Below are 15,898 nucleotides of genomic sequence, written 5' to 3'. Positions count from 1 at the left end.
TATTTAACATATATTCACTAAAGACAAACCTTGTACTGGCGCCGTTGTGTACATCAAAGTCTGCGTCTCTGGATTAATTATACTTGACTGAAAAATTACTGGAGAGAAATTAGCATCTGTACTCTTAATTATTACAGGTGTCATGCCTTTAGTATTACTCTTTATTAATAAAGGCTGATTAGGCGGCATATTTTTAGGTGCTTTGACTTGTGTGACTCCATCAAATAACAGAGAGCTTCTACCATCAGGCAGGGGTTGCAATGTTCCAGGAGCTAGGTTTAGGTAAACTGGACTTTGGACAACTTGCTGGACGATCATGGGCGGTTGGGCAGCGGGCCGGGGCTGCGTCTGCTGTGTAACGTCGGGTAACGGCAAACCTTCCGTATGACGCAACTTGTACGCTTCATCTCTATCATATACTCCCCGAACTGGACTACTCTTTAACTGTGGAGACCCTTGAGGCGTCACCTGCAGAGGAGTCACTTGCGGTAGCTGTTGTGACTTAACTTTGTGCGCGTTCTGAGAAACTAAGGGATTGCCGCTGTAATTGTTAAAGTAGGGTGACACTTGGGGTTGCGGCGCATTTTCAGACTTCACTTTCGTATCTATACTTAACAGACCGGTATCATTGTCTCCAAGTGCTAACTCTTCTTCTAATTTTTTCATGAAAACTTCATCGCAATTGCTCAGAAAATCTGAAATAAACAAATTGGTCAGTTGTGTTGATGATATGATGATTCACACAATTACACCAACAAGTTCTTTAATTATCTACCTTCTATCTCTGCAATATCGTTGACATTGAAGACATCTGAATTCATAAAAGGTTCGTCTGTTTCCATTATTGTAATTGTTTATCACACCATCCAAAATAGTTATTTTGATTTCAATATCCCCAAAATTACCAAAATATCATGTCTCGTATGTTTACATTCTTGACATCTGCTGATTCTGTTCGACCAATCAAAACGCATGAAAATAGTCGCGCGATCTTACGTCATCGAGTAGTTTAAGATAAGTTAAAAAACGACAGGTTCTATAAACAAATGTCATCCAAGACTAAAATTAATTTATTAAAAATAACTAGTAAAATATTTCTTTAATATTATGTAAGTAAAAAGCATTTTAATAAATAAAATTAATATTCTAACATAAAGTTTAATATTTCATTGGCTAGTAGTGACATCTATTTTTGAACTGGAAATTTTAAAACTCTAGCTTAGTTACAAGTAATGTATGTAGAGGGCGCTACTGTTACGGCCATCTTCATGGCCATCTTATTCTTACCGCGTGATTCTGAAATGAAATATAAAATACAGTTTTTCTTAAATAATTATGTTCTTTCAACATGCATCGTGAAATATATTCAAAATCTGTAAGTACAAATAGTACAATACCTACCTAAATAAAATGGCGCAAAATCCAGTTTGTTAGTCTTAGGCTCATGAAGTTATATTTTCTTAGGCTATGGTCATCATAGGCCTTAGATGGCCTTAGGTAAATATATGAACGAGATATGAACTATAGCCAAATTAATTAACTTCTTTAATTGATAATACCTACTAGTAGTTCGCCCCGAACTGAGAACTCGCGGTTCGTCAAAAAGATCAATTGAATGCAGTGCTACTTAGTCCGAGATGGGCATTTCGCGATATTTCTCCTCCTGATTCCACGATTACTTGAAATTACTTTTTAATCTGATTACCGATTCCCAGATTAGGTACTTTGTAATGTAACAATACCGAATTACTAAGTACAATTCCATTTGAGGAATCAGGAATCAATTTCTCGAATATTACAATTAATAGTAATTGGAATCAATGTCGATTCCTCATTACAGGAATGCATTACTTGATTCCTTTCAGATTACATTTCGTACTACTACTATCAAAAGTACATTTCAATAGTAGATATAGATGTTGTTGACTTACTAGGATGCATCTATATCTTATTTGAAACAGGTGCGCAGATTTCGAAAATGATGACCATGACCTATAAAACGACATCCATGACGACTTTTATGACATACTGCATGGCCGTCATTTTGGATTCCAAAATAGTCATCATTTTCGAAATTTGCGCCCCCTAAAACCTATAAAACGACATCCATGACGACTTTTATGACATACTGCATGGCCGTCATTTTGGATTCCAAAATGGTCATCATTTTCGAAATCGGGGCCCCCTAAAACCTATAAAACGACATCCATGACGACTTTCATGTCATAGTGCAAGTCCGCCATTTTGGAATCCAAAATGGTCATCATTTTCGAAATCTGCGCCCCCTATAATCTATAAAACGACATACATGACGACTTTTATGACATACTGCATGGCCGTCATTTTGGATTCCAAAATGGTCATCATTTTCGAAATCGGGGCCCCCTAAAACCTATAAAACGACATCCATGACGACTTTTATGACATACTGCATGGCCGCCATTTTGGATTCCAAAATGGTCATCATTTTCGAAACCTGCGCCCCCTAAAACCTATAAAACGACATCCATGACGACTTTTGTGACATACTGCAAGGCCGCCATTTTGGATTCCAAAATGGTCATCATTTTCGAAATCTGCGCCCCCTAAAACCTATAAAACGACATCCATGACGACTTTTATGACATAGTGCATGGCCGCCATCTTGGATTCCAAAATAGTCATCATTTTCGAAATCTGAGCCCCCTCTAACCGGTTGGACTGTAGCAAAGGGGGGGCTGGGACTTAGATTTTTTTTGACAAAGTGGTGTCATTATGACACTATTTTTAAATGATTGTAATGTGTATATCACGTCAAAATAAGCATCTTTTATTGGAAAAACTTTTCTCTAAAATAAAAAATGGCCGAGTTAGACACCTCCAAAGATTGATATTTTTAAAGGGAGCTGGGACTTAGAAAATTTTCATTGAGAGTGGTGTCATTATGACATATATTTTAAATGATTTTAATGTATAGAACACATCGAAATAAGCAACTTTTACTTGGAAAACTTTTTACTAAAACTGAAAATGGCAGAGATAGAGCTTAAGGCAGGCCAGGCTTTTAAGGCAGGTCGGAGTAGGTACGACGACGAGCGAAGCGAGGAGGAGTGTTAGGTAGAACTGCGACCATACAGCGCGCGAGCCGAGCGAGCGAAGCGAGCGTGCCGCGGCAGCGGCCGGCGAAGCGCCAGAACCGACGTTTTTATAATAATACAATTTTACAAGTCCCAGCTCCCTTTAAAAACATCAATCTTTGGTCGCGTCTAACTCGGCCATTTTTTATTTTAGAGAAAAGTTTTTCCAATAAAAGATGCTTATTTTGACGTGATCTACACATTACAATCATTTAAAAATAGTGTCATAATGATACCACTTTGTCAAAAAAAATTCTAAGTCCCAGCCCCCCCTTTCGTACAGTCTGACCCTATAACCTATAAAACGACATCCATGACGACTTTTATGACATAGTGCATGGCCGCCATCTTGGATTCCAAAATAGTCATCATTTTCGAAATCTGCGCCCCCTAAAACCTATAAAACGACATTCATGACGACTTTTATAACATAGTTCATGGCCGCCATCTTGGAATCTAAAATGGTCATCATTTTCGAAATCTGTGCCCCCTAAAACATATAAAACGACATCCATGACGACTTTTATGACATAGTGCATGGCCGCCATTTTGGAATCCAAAATGGTCATCATTTTCGAAATCTGCGCCCCCCAAAACCTATAAAACGACATCCATGACGACTTTAATGACATACTGCATGGCCGCCATCTTGGAATCTAAAATGGTCATCATTTTCGAAATCTGTGCCCCCTAAAACATATAAAACGACATCCATGACGACTTTTATGACATAGTGCATGGCCGCCATTTTGGAATTCAAAATGGTCATCATTTTCGAAATCTGCGCCCCCCAAAACCTATAAAACGACATCCATGACGACTTTAATGACATACTGCATGGCCGCCATCTTGGAATCCAAAATCTGCGCCTCCTAAAACCTATAAAACGATATCCATGACGACTTTTATGACATACTGCATGGAGTGCATGGCCGCCATTTTGGAATCCAAAATGATCATCATTTTCGAAATCTGCGCCCCCTAAAACCTATAAAATGATATCCATTACGATTTAATGACAGTGCATGGCCGCCATCTTGGATTCCAAAATTGTCATAATTAAAAAAAAATCTTTAAAAAAAAACAATATTATAAATGTGTAAACCGAGCACTTTCATTTGATACCAAACTCGACCATACTTTCTTGCAATTAAAATGACCAGAATAGCAAGACCCCTCACAAATGGCTTTTTAGCATTTTAAGCTCTTCTAGCTCAATAACCTCTTGTTCAAGCCAGCTCAAAATTTAATGACTAAAATATAATGCCCTCGACTATACGTTCACCCAATTTCATTTAAATTAGAACAAATTTACTTAAGTTATTGAGTATCAAACTATCCTCTGAAAGTTCAGCTTAAAAACATTGAAATGCCGGGACGTGCCCCTAGCCAGCCCTGTGTTCAAAGTCGAATGTAAGAACTTCGCTTCGCTTCGCTCGCTCGTTCGACTATTACTTATTCTGTGCTTTAACATCCTTATAACATAAACTAAGTCTTAGCGCCACTTGCGCCATTCCACTAACCCGGCGTTAATCGGTTAAACCTGGAGTTAACATGGTTACCAGTACAATTTGACACTGGATTAACGGTTTAACCTCTTAACCCCGGGTTAGTGAGATGGTGCAAGTGGCCCTTAGTTATTTAAATAAAATAGGTCTGTGTCAACTGCATTCTAGGAGCCGAAGTCCTGTGACTTTGCTGCCTGTGCGTGCATAGCCTAGTTTGGGATCCACCTGAGTTCATGTGTCTGTAAAATTGTTCTATTCTATAAATAAAAAGCTTTTAAAAATAGGTATATACGTATACCTACTTCTATGTACTTATTAAGTAGTTAGTCCCTTTAGAATATTATACAAACTCCATAGCTTCCGCACCCCAAGATCCTGTAGTCTATACCGACTCCACCACAACTCGTATGAAATGAAGTCATACATTGGTTCCAAGGCAGAGTACTTGGTATGCTTCTGCTGAGAGGCATATTCCGCAGCCGAACCAGCAGCACTGATGGTGTGACTCAGATGGCACGGGGTGCTACACATTGCGTCCAGTAAGAGGCACCGACACTTCTACCAAGAAACCAATGAAAAACTAGATATCGTCAAGCGGGATCGTTGGGGACAGGTGGGGTAATATTAAACAAAGGAAATATTCACCAATTACAAAAACAAATGTGCAAAGTTACTCTCTGTCCCCAGTTAGCCCATTTGACGGTATCTGATGATCTGGTCTTTTGTAATCCGAACGGCCAACGGCATAATCCCGGAGGCTCCAGGGATACAGCCGATACAGGGTAGGTACATTGACCGAGATCAAATCCCTACAAACTATATAGATTCAAATCCTAAACTTTAATTACGAGTACATCCCAAGCAAACTAGAACTTGGCACCCATATAAATAAATCTCAATTCTTTTTCCGGCGAATTCATATTCTTAATATTCTTGGCGTAGAGACTCTGGGACCGTGGGGGCCTAGCGCAAAAAGCTTTTTTAAGGAAATGTCCCAGCGTCTCATTGACACCTCAGGTGACCGGAGGGCTGGCAGCTACCTCGGACAGAGGATAAGCCTGGCCATCCAAAAAGGTAACGCTGCCAGCCTTCTGGGCACCATATCACATGATGAAGGTGACCTGGGGAGCATTTTTTACTTATAAGTTTTGTTTAAGATTTGTTTTATTTTAGTTTTAATTTTAACGTTTAGTTTCTTGTACGATTGTATTTTTTATTCTTAATATTGAACTTGGCTCTCATTTCCCATTTATGTTTTTGATGGGATACCGTAAAATGGGGTGAGTAGGTTTCGCGGTGAGAGTTGGGTTATGAATGGGGAGAGAAAGGATGAAAGGGGGGTGAGATGGAATTTTAAGGCTACTGCTACAAAAATAATGTCCAATGTAAATCCAATTTAAAATGGAGCTATAGTAATACTCATAATAAAAAAAAATCGATCCAACAATCTTCCAAAATCACCTTTGTATGAAAACCCAGCTCACCCCAAATACGAGGGACTACGGGGTGAGGTGGGTTTTCCTGATTATCGTCAAAGTTATAAAATGGAACTACCCAAAATAAAATAAAAACTAAAATACAAACGTCCGGAACACTTATTATATATGTCGGCGGCAGATCGTAAAATCGGCCATATCGAGATATTCCTAGGCATATCATGAAACGCCGCCATTTCATGATCTGACTAAGATTAACCCAGGCGTATCACGATCTGCCTTATAAAAGAGGCGCCAGATCGGTCAGACCAATGTATTCGTTGCGAGGGCATGGCATGAGTGGTGGGGATAACTGACAGAACGGGATAGTCTTATGTATCTTTCACTAGGAGTAGCAGAGAAAGCGCTATTATTGTTTGTCTTTGTCACAGTCTCATATTTTTTTATTCCCCACCGTAGTTTATGGTGGGATACAAACAATGCGTAAACGTCAAATTGGTGTGAAACATATAAACAGTGCAAAGATTATCAGGAAAAATATTGAAATCAGTGTTTCGTGTGCATGTAGTAGTACTTAACAATTCAACAAATATGGTGAATTGCTCAGTTTTGCGCTGTACAAGTGACTGCCGGCAAAAACAGGACAACGTAACATTTCACAGGTAAATACAGTATTTTATACTTCGGTCACATTATCATGCTTAGTAACAGCATCCTACAATCTATATCAATTAAAATCTGAGTAGAAAAAGCATTTATAGTAAATAATAACTCGGGTAAAAAAATTAACCTATAAATATTTCCTGATAAATTAACCGACCAAATTACGTACGCATATTGACAGTAAGTTGTCAACCTTTCAATAACGTGTATTCAATTTAGTCGCATTGCTATTATTCGAGGGATACCAGCCCGTGATGCATACAATTACCTCAAAATTCGGGTATTTTGTATTTTAATAACATTTTTATACAATTTTGCTGTAGAACTGGACATATACGAACAATAAAATTGAACGGTGTTTAAATTAGAATGTAAATTATATTTATTTAAGCATTACGGATTCTTTCTAACGTTATAGGGGGTTTTGCCACGACTCAGAGAATCTAATTCTATGACATGCTGCAGGCACTAATTCTTAACTTTGCAATAAGAGTGACAGATTACAAAATTAATATTTCGTTTATTACCTCCAGATTTTCACAAGATGCAGGCACGCGTGCTAAATGGATTTTAGCAACCGGAAGGAGAAACTGGGCACCGACGCAAAACTGCCGGATATGCTCAAAGCATATTACGAAAACCTACCTTTTCTATTTCTTCCTGTGGCACACAGTATGCTAAAAATTCGTTCTTTAGGCGTACTTGTAATATGTATAATGAATCGCTTAATGATATAGACATTTTTGATCATAGTTTGTCCGTTTTCAAGAACAAAGTTCGGCATATTTTGTTTACTAGTAATTGAAAAATTGTTTCAAGTAAACATTTTGCATTGTTTTCTTACTTTATTTGCGTGTTGTACTCACAACTATACCTACGGGTAATTTATAATTAAGTAACCTATTTACTTTTCATTGTAATAGTCAATTTAGTAACGTATGAAACTTTAGGCCTATTTTTAGTCATTTTTGTAAGACTTATTTGTAAAAGGCTGTTGGTTTTCTAAATAAAAAATAAAAAAAGAAAATTGGCCCATTGATATTTTATTTATCGCTACGTCTTACGTAGGCGAACAACTCGCGAACGTGATTAAAATTACCCCAATATTTGATAATATTAGGGTAATTTTTACCTATATGGTATCCCCGGGTTTGTGACGTCATCTATGTCTATCCCTTACGGGGGCACGCGGTAGGCCACATCTATAGAAATACTACCATCTATGATTCGTTGATATTCCTAGCTTCATACCGGGCGCATCGTAAAATAATTGATGTAATATTCCTAGGCATATCATGAAACGCCGCCATATCATGAAACGTCGCCATATCATGATCTTACTAAAATTAACTCGGGCATATCACGATCTGTCTTATAAAAGATTCGGCAGATCGATGGGAGCAATGTATTCGTCGAATTCCTAACTTCATTCATACCGATCGCATCGTAAACCACAGACATACAATTCCCGCTCGCGCTTGACAGACAGCTTAAGTGTGCGAAAGGGAAGCCATCACGTATATGAACATCCCATGAGTGCGAAAAAGTCAGACTACCAATGAGAAAACGTAACCACTTTTGAGTTTGACGACGGCCGCGGACGGCCAAGAGCGTATCACGGTAATTTTCAAATTGAAAAATATACACGGATTAGCACGAAAAGTATTAAATAAAGTAATTCAGTGAAGATGGCGTCTTGTAGTGTGCCGGATTTCAGTGTTATAGTGCCAAATAATCCAAGCAAACCCTCATTTCAGAGGATTTATGATATTCCGAGCGAAATTTTCATAACGATATTTTGTCAAATTAACAGCGTAAAATGTGTAAGAAGCCGGTTTATAAAGTTCATTATAAGTTTTTCTTCCTTTGTGTGCTAATATTTTATCATATTAGTCTATAATTTAAAATATTTTGTGTAAAAACATAACCTGTTACTTTACGCTAGGGCTTGACAAAATGTTCATATGACAGTATCGATAACTTGTCGGTATATTAATAGCTATGTAATTATTTCTTCACAAGACATCATTAAGATATTAGCTTTTATAACCGACTTCAAATAATAACGATTGTTATACCTTTTTGAAGGTGCTCATGTTTAGCGATAAATTTAAACTTCACTTTCCAACACAGTAAGAGTTACATTAAGATAAGTCTGCAACGATTTTGATAGCACACGCAGTGCAAGTGTTATTTATACGTCATAATGTCGTAGAATTTTAACGTTTAAAATATCACATTTGAAAAAGTAGTTGATAAAGCAATCAAACATCGACAGATTATTAATATGTTGTAACATGACATCACTATTTTTGATCTCACATAGACAATTTACGCACACACTTGCATTTCATTTTTGGTCGCACTTTTGAAGATTGACAATTGTTCTAGTCATATTAATTCTATGTCGTAAACTAATTGCATTTTTTGCCACTGGTGACGCTGCATTCTATATGGCGCTGCGTCCGAGTCCAGTGTTGCCAGATCGTACCTTTTAATCAGGGATGTTGCGAACATCCGCATCCGCATCCGCAACCGCGGAACTTCCGCATTATTTTCAACATCCGCATCTGCATCCGCATCCGCATAAAATCGATGCGGAGCTTATGCGGATGCGGATGACGAACAAGTCGGTACAGGAACGTCTTAGCGGCGGCGTAAGTGCTAGGTAATTTCGTCATTACCTATAACGAAATCGTCTAGATCCAGAAAAGTCGGCCAAGTTACTGTTTATTAAATATAACGCACCTATATTCTTGCTCAAATACTAAACGTTTCGTTTTTTTTAAATAAAAAAATACTAAAAATGTAATATTTGACGTTTTCTAAGTACCTAATCTTGACATCCGCATCCGCATCCGCATCCGCGGATGTGAGCCTTTAAATATCCGCATCCGCATCCGCATCCGCGGATGTCAAAAAATCTGCATCCGCAACATCCCTGCTTTTAATACAAGTTTACGTTCCTTTTGAGCCTTGAGGTTTGCTCGATATGACTGGTGGTCGCTAGGCAGATCATGAAATGCCGGCGTTTCATAATCTGCCTAGGAATATCACCCCTTGAGGTTTGCACGATATGGCTGGTGGTCGCTAGGCAGATCATGAAATGCCGGCGTTTCATGATCTGCCTAGGAATATCACCCCTTGAGGTTTGCACGATATGGCTGGTGGTTGCGCTAGGCAGATCATGAAATGCCGGCGTTTCATGATCTGCCTAGGAATATCACTCCTTGAGGTTTGCACGATATGGCTGGTCGAAGCTAGGCAGATCATGAAATGTCGGCGTTTCATGATCTGCCTAGGAATATCACCCCTTGAGGTTTGCACGATATGGCTGGTCGTCGCTAGGCAGATCATGAAATGCCGGCGTTTCATGATCTGCCTAGGAATATCACCCCTTGAGGTTTGCTCGATATGACTGGTGGTCGCTAGGCAGATCATGAAATGCCGGCGTTTCATAATCTGCCTAGGAATATCACCCCTTGAGGTTTGCACGATATGGCTGGTGGTCGCTAGGCAGATCATGAAATGCCGGCGTTTCATGATCTGCCTAGGAATATCACCCCTTGAGGTTTGCACGATATGGCTGGTGGTTGCGCTAGGCAGATCATGAAATGCCGGCGTTTCATGATCTGCCTAGGAATATCACCCCTTGAGGTTTGCACGATATGGCTGGTCGTCGCTAGGCAGATCATGAAATGTCGGCGTTTCATGATCTGCCTAGGAATATCACCCCTTGAGGTTTGCACGATATGGCTGGTCGTCGCTAGGCAGATCATGAAATGCCGGCGTTCTGCCTAGGAATATCACCCCTTGAGGTTTGCACGATATGGCTAGTGGTCGCTAGGCATATCATGAAATGCCGGCGTTTCATGATCTGCCTAGGAATATCACCCCTTGAGGTTTGCACGATATGGCTGGTGGTCGCTAGGCAGATCATGAAATGCCGGCGTTTCATGATCTGCCTAGGAATATCACCCCTTGAGGTTTGCACGATATGGCTGGTCGTCGCTAGGCAGATCATGAAATGCCGGCGTTTCATGATCTGCCTAGGAATATCACCCATTGAGGTTTGCACGATATGGCTGGTGGTCGCGCTAGGCAGATCATAAAATGCCGGCGTTTCATGATCTGCCTAGGAATATCACCCCTTGAGGTTTGCACGATATGGCTGGTCGTCGCTAGGCAGATCATGAAATGCCGGCGTTTCATAATCTGCCTAGGAATATCACCCCTTGAGGTTTGCACGATATGGCTGGTCGTTGCTAGGCAGATCATGAAATACCGGCGTTTCATGATCTGCCTAGGAATATCACCCCTTGAGGTTTGCACGATATGGCTGGTCGTCGCTAGGCAGATCATGAAATGCCGGCGTTTCATGATCTGCCTAGGAATATCACCCCTTGAGGTTTGCACGATATGGCTGGTCGTCGCTAGGCAGATCATGAAATGCCGGCGTTTCATGATCTGCCTAGGAATACCACCCCTTGAGGTTTGCACGATATGGCTGGTGGTCGCTAGGCAGATCATGAAATGCCGGCGTTTTATGATCTGCCTAGGAATATCACCCCTTGAGTTTGCACGATATGGCTGATGGTCGCGCTAGGCAGATCATGAAATGCCGGCGTTTCATGATGTGCCTAGGAATATCACACCCTACTTATTTGATATGCCTAAACGTCGCTAGGCAAATCGTCAAACGTTGATGTTTGAACGATATGGCTGGTAGTCGCTAGTCAGATCATGAAATGGCAGCGTTTCATGGTATGCCTAGGAATATCTCGATATGGCCGATTTTACGATCTGCCTCCGACATATACACCATTCAGTTTGCATGTGTAATAAATTAATTAAAAATTAAAAACACGACTGCAGATTAAAAGCGAACTGAAAAGATAGAAATAATTTTTAGTTATGTTAGGTACTCAACATAATGAATGTAAAATAGAATATAAGTGTTCAGTCAGGGTCATAAACAGCAATCGGAAAAGTTTAGGCTCATTTAGGATCGTGACTGTACCTGCATATTTTATTTCGATTGCAGTCGGGGACCTGTGAATGGGAAAATTTCAATATATCAAGGTCCCCGACTGCAATCGAAATAAAATATGCAGGTACAGTCACGATCCTAAATGAGCCTAAACTTTTCCGATTGCTGTTTATGACCCTGACTGAACACTTATATTCTATTTTACATTCATTATGTTGAGTACCTAACATAACTAAAAATTATTTCTAGCTTTTCAGTTCGCTTTTAATCTGCAGTCGTGTTTTTAATTTTTAATTAATTTATTTTATTTTATACATTTTAGTGACCATACAAACCAACCACATTTTTTATGATTTAAGAAAATTTAGTTGCTTCAAGGAGATTTCATCACGTTGATCTTTGATATGTTAGCATAAAACGTGCTTAAAAACCTAACTAGGTCTGACCCAAAAACCAGACGTATTGAAAAGTGCTATATGGCTTAATATCTCTGCAACTACATAATTATTTCCTATTAGTTGGCTTTCGGCCTTCGCAATTAAGATACTTGGGGAAGCTGCAGAAGGCGTGCATCTTTCTTACGCTCCGGGCCTTCGGCCCTACGCGAAGCTCGGCCTTCGGCCTTCGCAATTATGATGCTTGGGGAAGCTGCAGAAAGCGTGCACCTTTCTGCGCAAAGTTCGGCCTTCGCAATTAAGATACTTGGGGAAGCTGCAGAAGGCGTGCATCTTTCTTACGCTCCGGGCCTTCGGCCCTACGCGAAGCTCGGCCTTCGGCCTTCGCAATTAAGATGCTTGGGGAAGCTGCAGAAAGCGTGCACCTTTCTGCGCAAAGTTCGGCCTTCGCAATTAAGATACTTGGGGAAGCTGCAGAAGGCGTGCATCTTTCTTACGCTCCGGGCCTTCGGCCCTACGCGAAGCTCGGCCTTCGGCCTTCGCAATTAAGATACTTGGGGAAGCTGCAGAAAGCATGCTCCTTTCTGCGCAAAGTTCGCCCTTCGGCCTTCGCAATTAAGATACTTGGGGAAGCTGCAGAAAGCGTGCATCTTTCTTACGCTCCAGGCCTTCGGCCCTACGCGAAGCTCGGCCTTGGGCCTTCGCAATTAAGATACTTGGGGAAGCTGCAGAAAGCGTGCAGCTTTCTTACGCTCCGGGCCTTCGGCCCTACGCGAAGCTCGGCCTTCGGCCTTCGCAATTAAGATATTTGGGGAACCTGCAGAAAGCGTGCACCTTTCTTACGCCCCGGGCCTTCGGCCCTACGCGAAGCTCGGCCTTCGGCTTTCGTAATTAAGAAACTTGAGGAAGCTGCAGAGAGCGTGCACCTTTCTTACGGTCCGGGCCTTCGGCCCTACGCGAAGCTCGGCCTTCGGCCTTCGCAATTAAGATACTTGAGGAACCTGCAGAAAGCGTGCACCTTTCTTACGCTCCGGGCCTTCGGCCCTACGCGAAGCTCGGCCTTCGACCTTCGCAAATAAAAAACTAGGGGAAGCTGCAGAATGCGTGCACCTTTCTTACGCTTCGGGCCTTCCGCCCTACGCGAAGCTCGGCCTTCGGACTTTGCAATTAAGATACTTGGGGAAACCTAAAGAAAGCATGCACCTTTCTTACGGTCCGGGCCTCCGGCCCTACGCGAAGCTCGGCCTTCGGCCTTCGCAATTAAGATACTGGGGAAGCTGCAGAAAGCGTGCACCTTTCTTACGCTCCGGGCCTTCGGCCCTACGCGAAGCTCGGCCTTCGGCCTTCGCAATTAGGATACTTGGGGAAGTTACAGGAAGCACGCACCTGCCTTACGCTTCGGACCGTCGGCCCTAAGCGGAGTTCGGCCTTCGGCCTTCGTAATTAAAATACTCGGGGAAGTTGCAGGAAGAGCCCATCTGTCTTAAGTTTTACTTACGTACGTACTACGTACGGACACAGCTATACTACAGAATGAGAGATGAATATCATTATCTCATTCTAACAAATAGCTTTGTCCCTACATACGTAAGTAAAACTTAGAAGTGTATCTCGAGCTTTATATAAAAAATACGTATAAAAATATACGGTTATAATGACACTTTCACACTTTGCTCCGTCAAAGTCGGTGCAGAGTTGTATCTGAAGACGGACTCTACAATCTCAGACTCTCTACAAAGAACTTATTTACACTTTTCTATTCCCTTAGCGCAATTTAAAACATATTGGCTTGGTTTCAAAACAAGTAAAATATGATTAATATAATACCTATGTATAATATTTTTTTTTATGATCAGCGGTCAAACCACTTCCTTTTAATATCCCAACAATAGGATAATATTTGGTTTTATGAGATTAGCTTTTCTTAATATATTTTGTAAATTCTTACTTTCTTAAAATTGAACTTAAACCCTCATATTGTATATATATTATTGATCGTCTTTCAAAGCGCTTCATTTTGATGCCCTACTCGATGGGTTTGCAAGATTTTTTTTTCTTAAGGTTGCGTAATATGGCGTATTAAGTCCGCCATATTGATTTTGTAATGACGTCACATAGCCTATGTCACCCGGGATGACGTAAGGATTCTAATGATGTATCATACATCTAAATCGGTTAAGGCATTCTGAAGTTATCGTGGAATAAAGAAACTCACATACATATATACATACAAACATGAACGCTGAAAACAATACACTCTTTTTTTTGGGCAGTCGTGTAATAAAAATAAAATGTTATTGAGGTTTGAATGTCAGTTTTGATCCTACTCACCCCATTTTACGGTACCTATCATTGCTTTTTGTACCTAAGGAAATGATTAGTATTCATCATAGTTGATTTCGAAACTAAAATTTATTTTTGCTTTTACAAAATCGTTAGACGCTGTGTGACGTAGTGTGTAAATAAAAACTGTTTTTTGGTAAATAATACAAATCGCAAAAAAAAACACTGTTTCTTTATCTCAGTTTTGTTACCACACAATTACCCATTTGGATGACACAACTTGCTCGGTCATCTGAAAGTGGCTTAGGTTTTTGATGGTATAGGTGAGTACGTCAGTACGTGAGTCAGTGAGAAAAATCCCAATTTTTAGATATTTTATTTACCGGTTGAGCTATATTCATGAAATTTCTAGTTAGCCTTAAGGGAAGACTTGATAAATGAACCAAATTTAATATATTTATGTTAAATAGATTTTGAGTTAGGTACTTAGGGGTTAGAAGTAGCTCCAAATGGTTCGTGTAATACCTATATAATAGCACATGGCTGCTGCGTTACCAGTTCTCTTCTTTGAACTTGGCTTGACCAGTGCCGCGTGTCTAGATCCGTACTTTATGTGTAGGGACTGTGGAGGTACCCTAAAATATTATTTTATTTTATTTATTCCATACCAATTGCAGCTTTCTAGTACTAAAGACCATTGGCTAAGCCGCGGACGGACAGACGGATAGACAGACACACATACCTACATATTGTAGATATAGCGCAACTACAAGGGTTTTTAGTTGACTACAGAACCATAAAAAAGGATAATACCTATGACCTTTAGGTATATAAATTAATTCAGAAATAAAATTATTGATGACATATTAAACGTTTATTTTATATTTATAACATTATATTATTTGTAAATATAGAGTTCTTACTTAAATATGAAGGTACGAGAGAACAAACTCGATCTAATATACATAATGTAGATACATATTTAACTACATGTAAGGTAGACCTACATACAAGATAATTTTTGCATTCACAACTAAACATGTAGGTACCTATGTTTACATAACATCGTAACTAAACATTAATAATAAAGATAGTATAGGCACAAAAGTTGGTTTTTATATGTACTATAATACCTAAGTTGGTAAGCGGATAACATCTGATTCGAATTAACAAAATTATGAGGTATGTTATCCTGCTAACGTGATACAATATTTTTTCTCCTGAGTTTAAAACAATGAAATTTTAGAAAATATTTGAGTCATATGATATGTTCATGTCATTGCACTAGCAAACGTGCAATTGAATGACTCCACACTAGTATAGGTGTAGAGTTTTAAACTCTGAGGTTTTTCGTTTTTGACGAAATCTAGTGCTCGGCCATGTAACTTATCTAATAGAGCACAAAGTGCACCTACTGGAATGTCCTAACATACTACAGAATACAACAAACAAAGGCACAACACCGTGAGACCTGGAGAAGGCTCGACACTCTATGTGATTCAACTTA

General features: G+C 39.8%; 1 protein-coding gene and 1 long non-coding RNA gene across 2 annotated transcripts in view; one reads left to right on the top strand and one right to left on the bottom strand.

The window, feature by feature from the left end:
• LOC134662833 (sterol regulatory element-binding protein 1) overlaps positions 1-921 on the bottom strand; it is a 30,277-nt gene extending 29,356 nt beyond the window's left edge. The window contains exons 1-2 of the mRNA XM_063519155.1: positions 776-921; positions 30-695 (exon numbers count right to left, since the gene is read on the bottom strand). Of these exons, the coding sequence (XP_063375225.1) occupies positions 30-695; positions 776-842 (733 nt within the window). The 5' untranslated portion in view covers positions 843-921. The remainder of the gene's footprint in view (positions 1-29; positions 696-775) is intronic.
• Positions 1-15,898, top strand: part of LOC134662858 (uncharacterized) — a 310,694-nt gene that overhangs the window by 89,285 nt on the left and 205,511 nt on the right. The window lies entirely within an intron of this gene.

The sequence above is a fragment of the Cydia amplana genome, chromosome 3 (genome assembly GCF_948474715.1).
Source record: "Cydia amplana chromosome 3, ilCydAmpl1.1, whole genome shotgun sequence".
NCBI lineage: Eukaryota > Metazoa > Arthropoda > Insecta > Lepidoptera > Tortricidae > Cydia > Cydia amplana.
The sequence above is the reverse complement of the archived record's forward strand: the minus strand, read 5'-3'. Positions and strand labels throughout refer to the sequence as shown.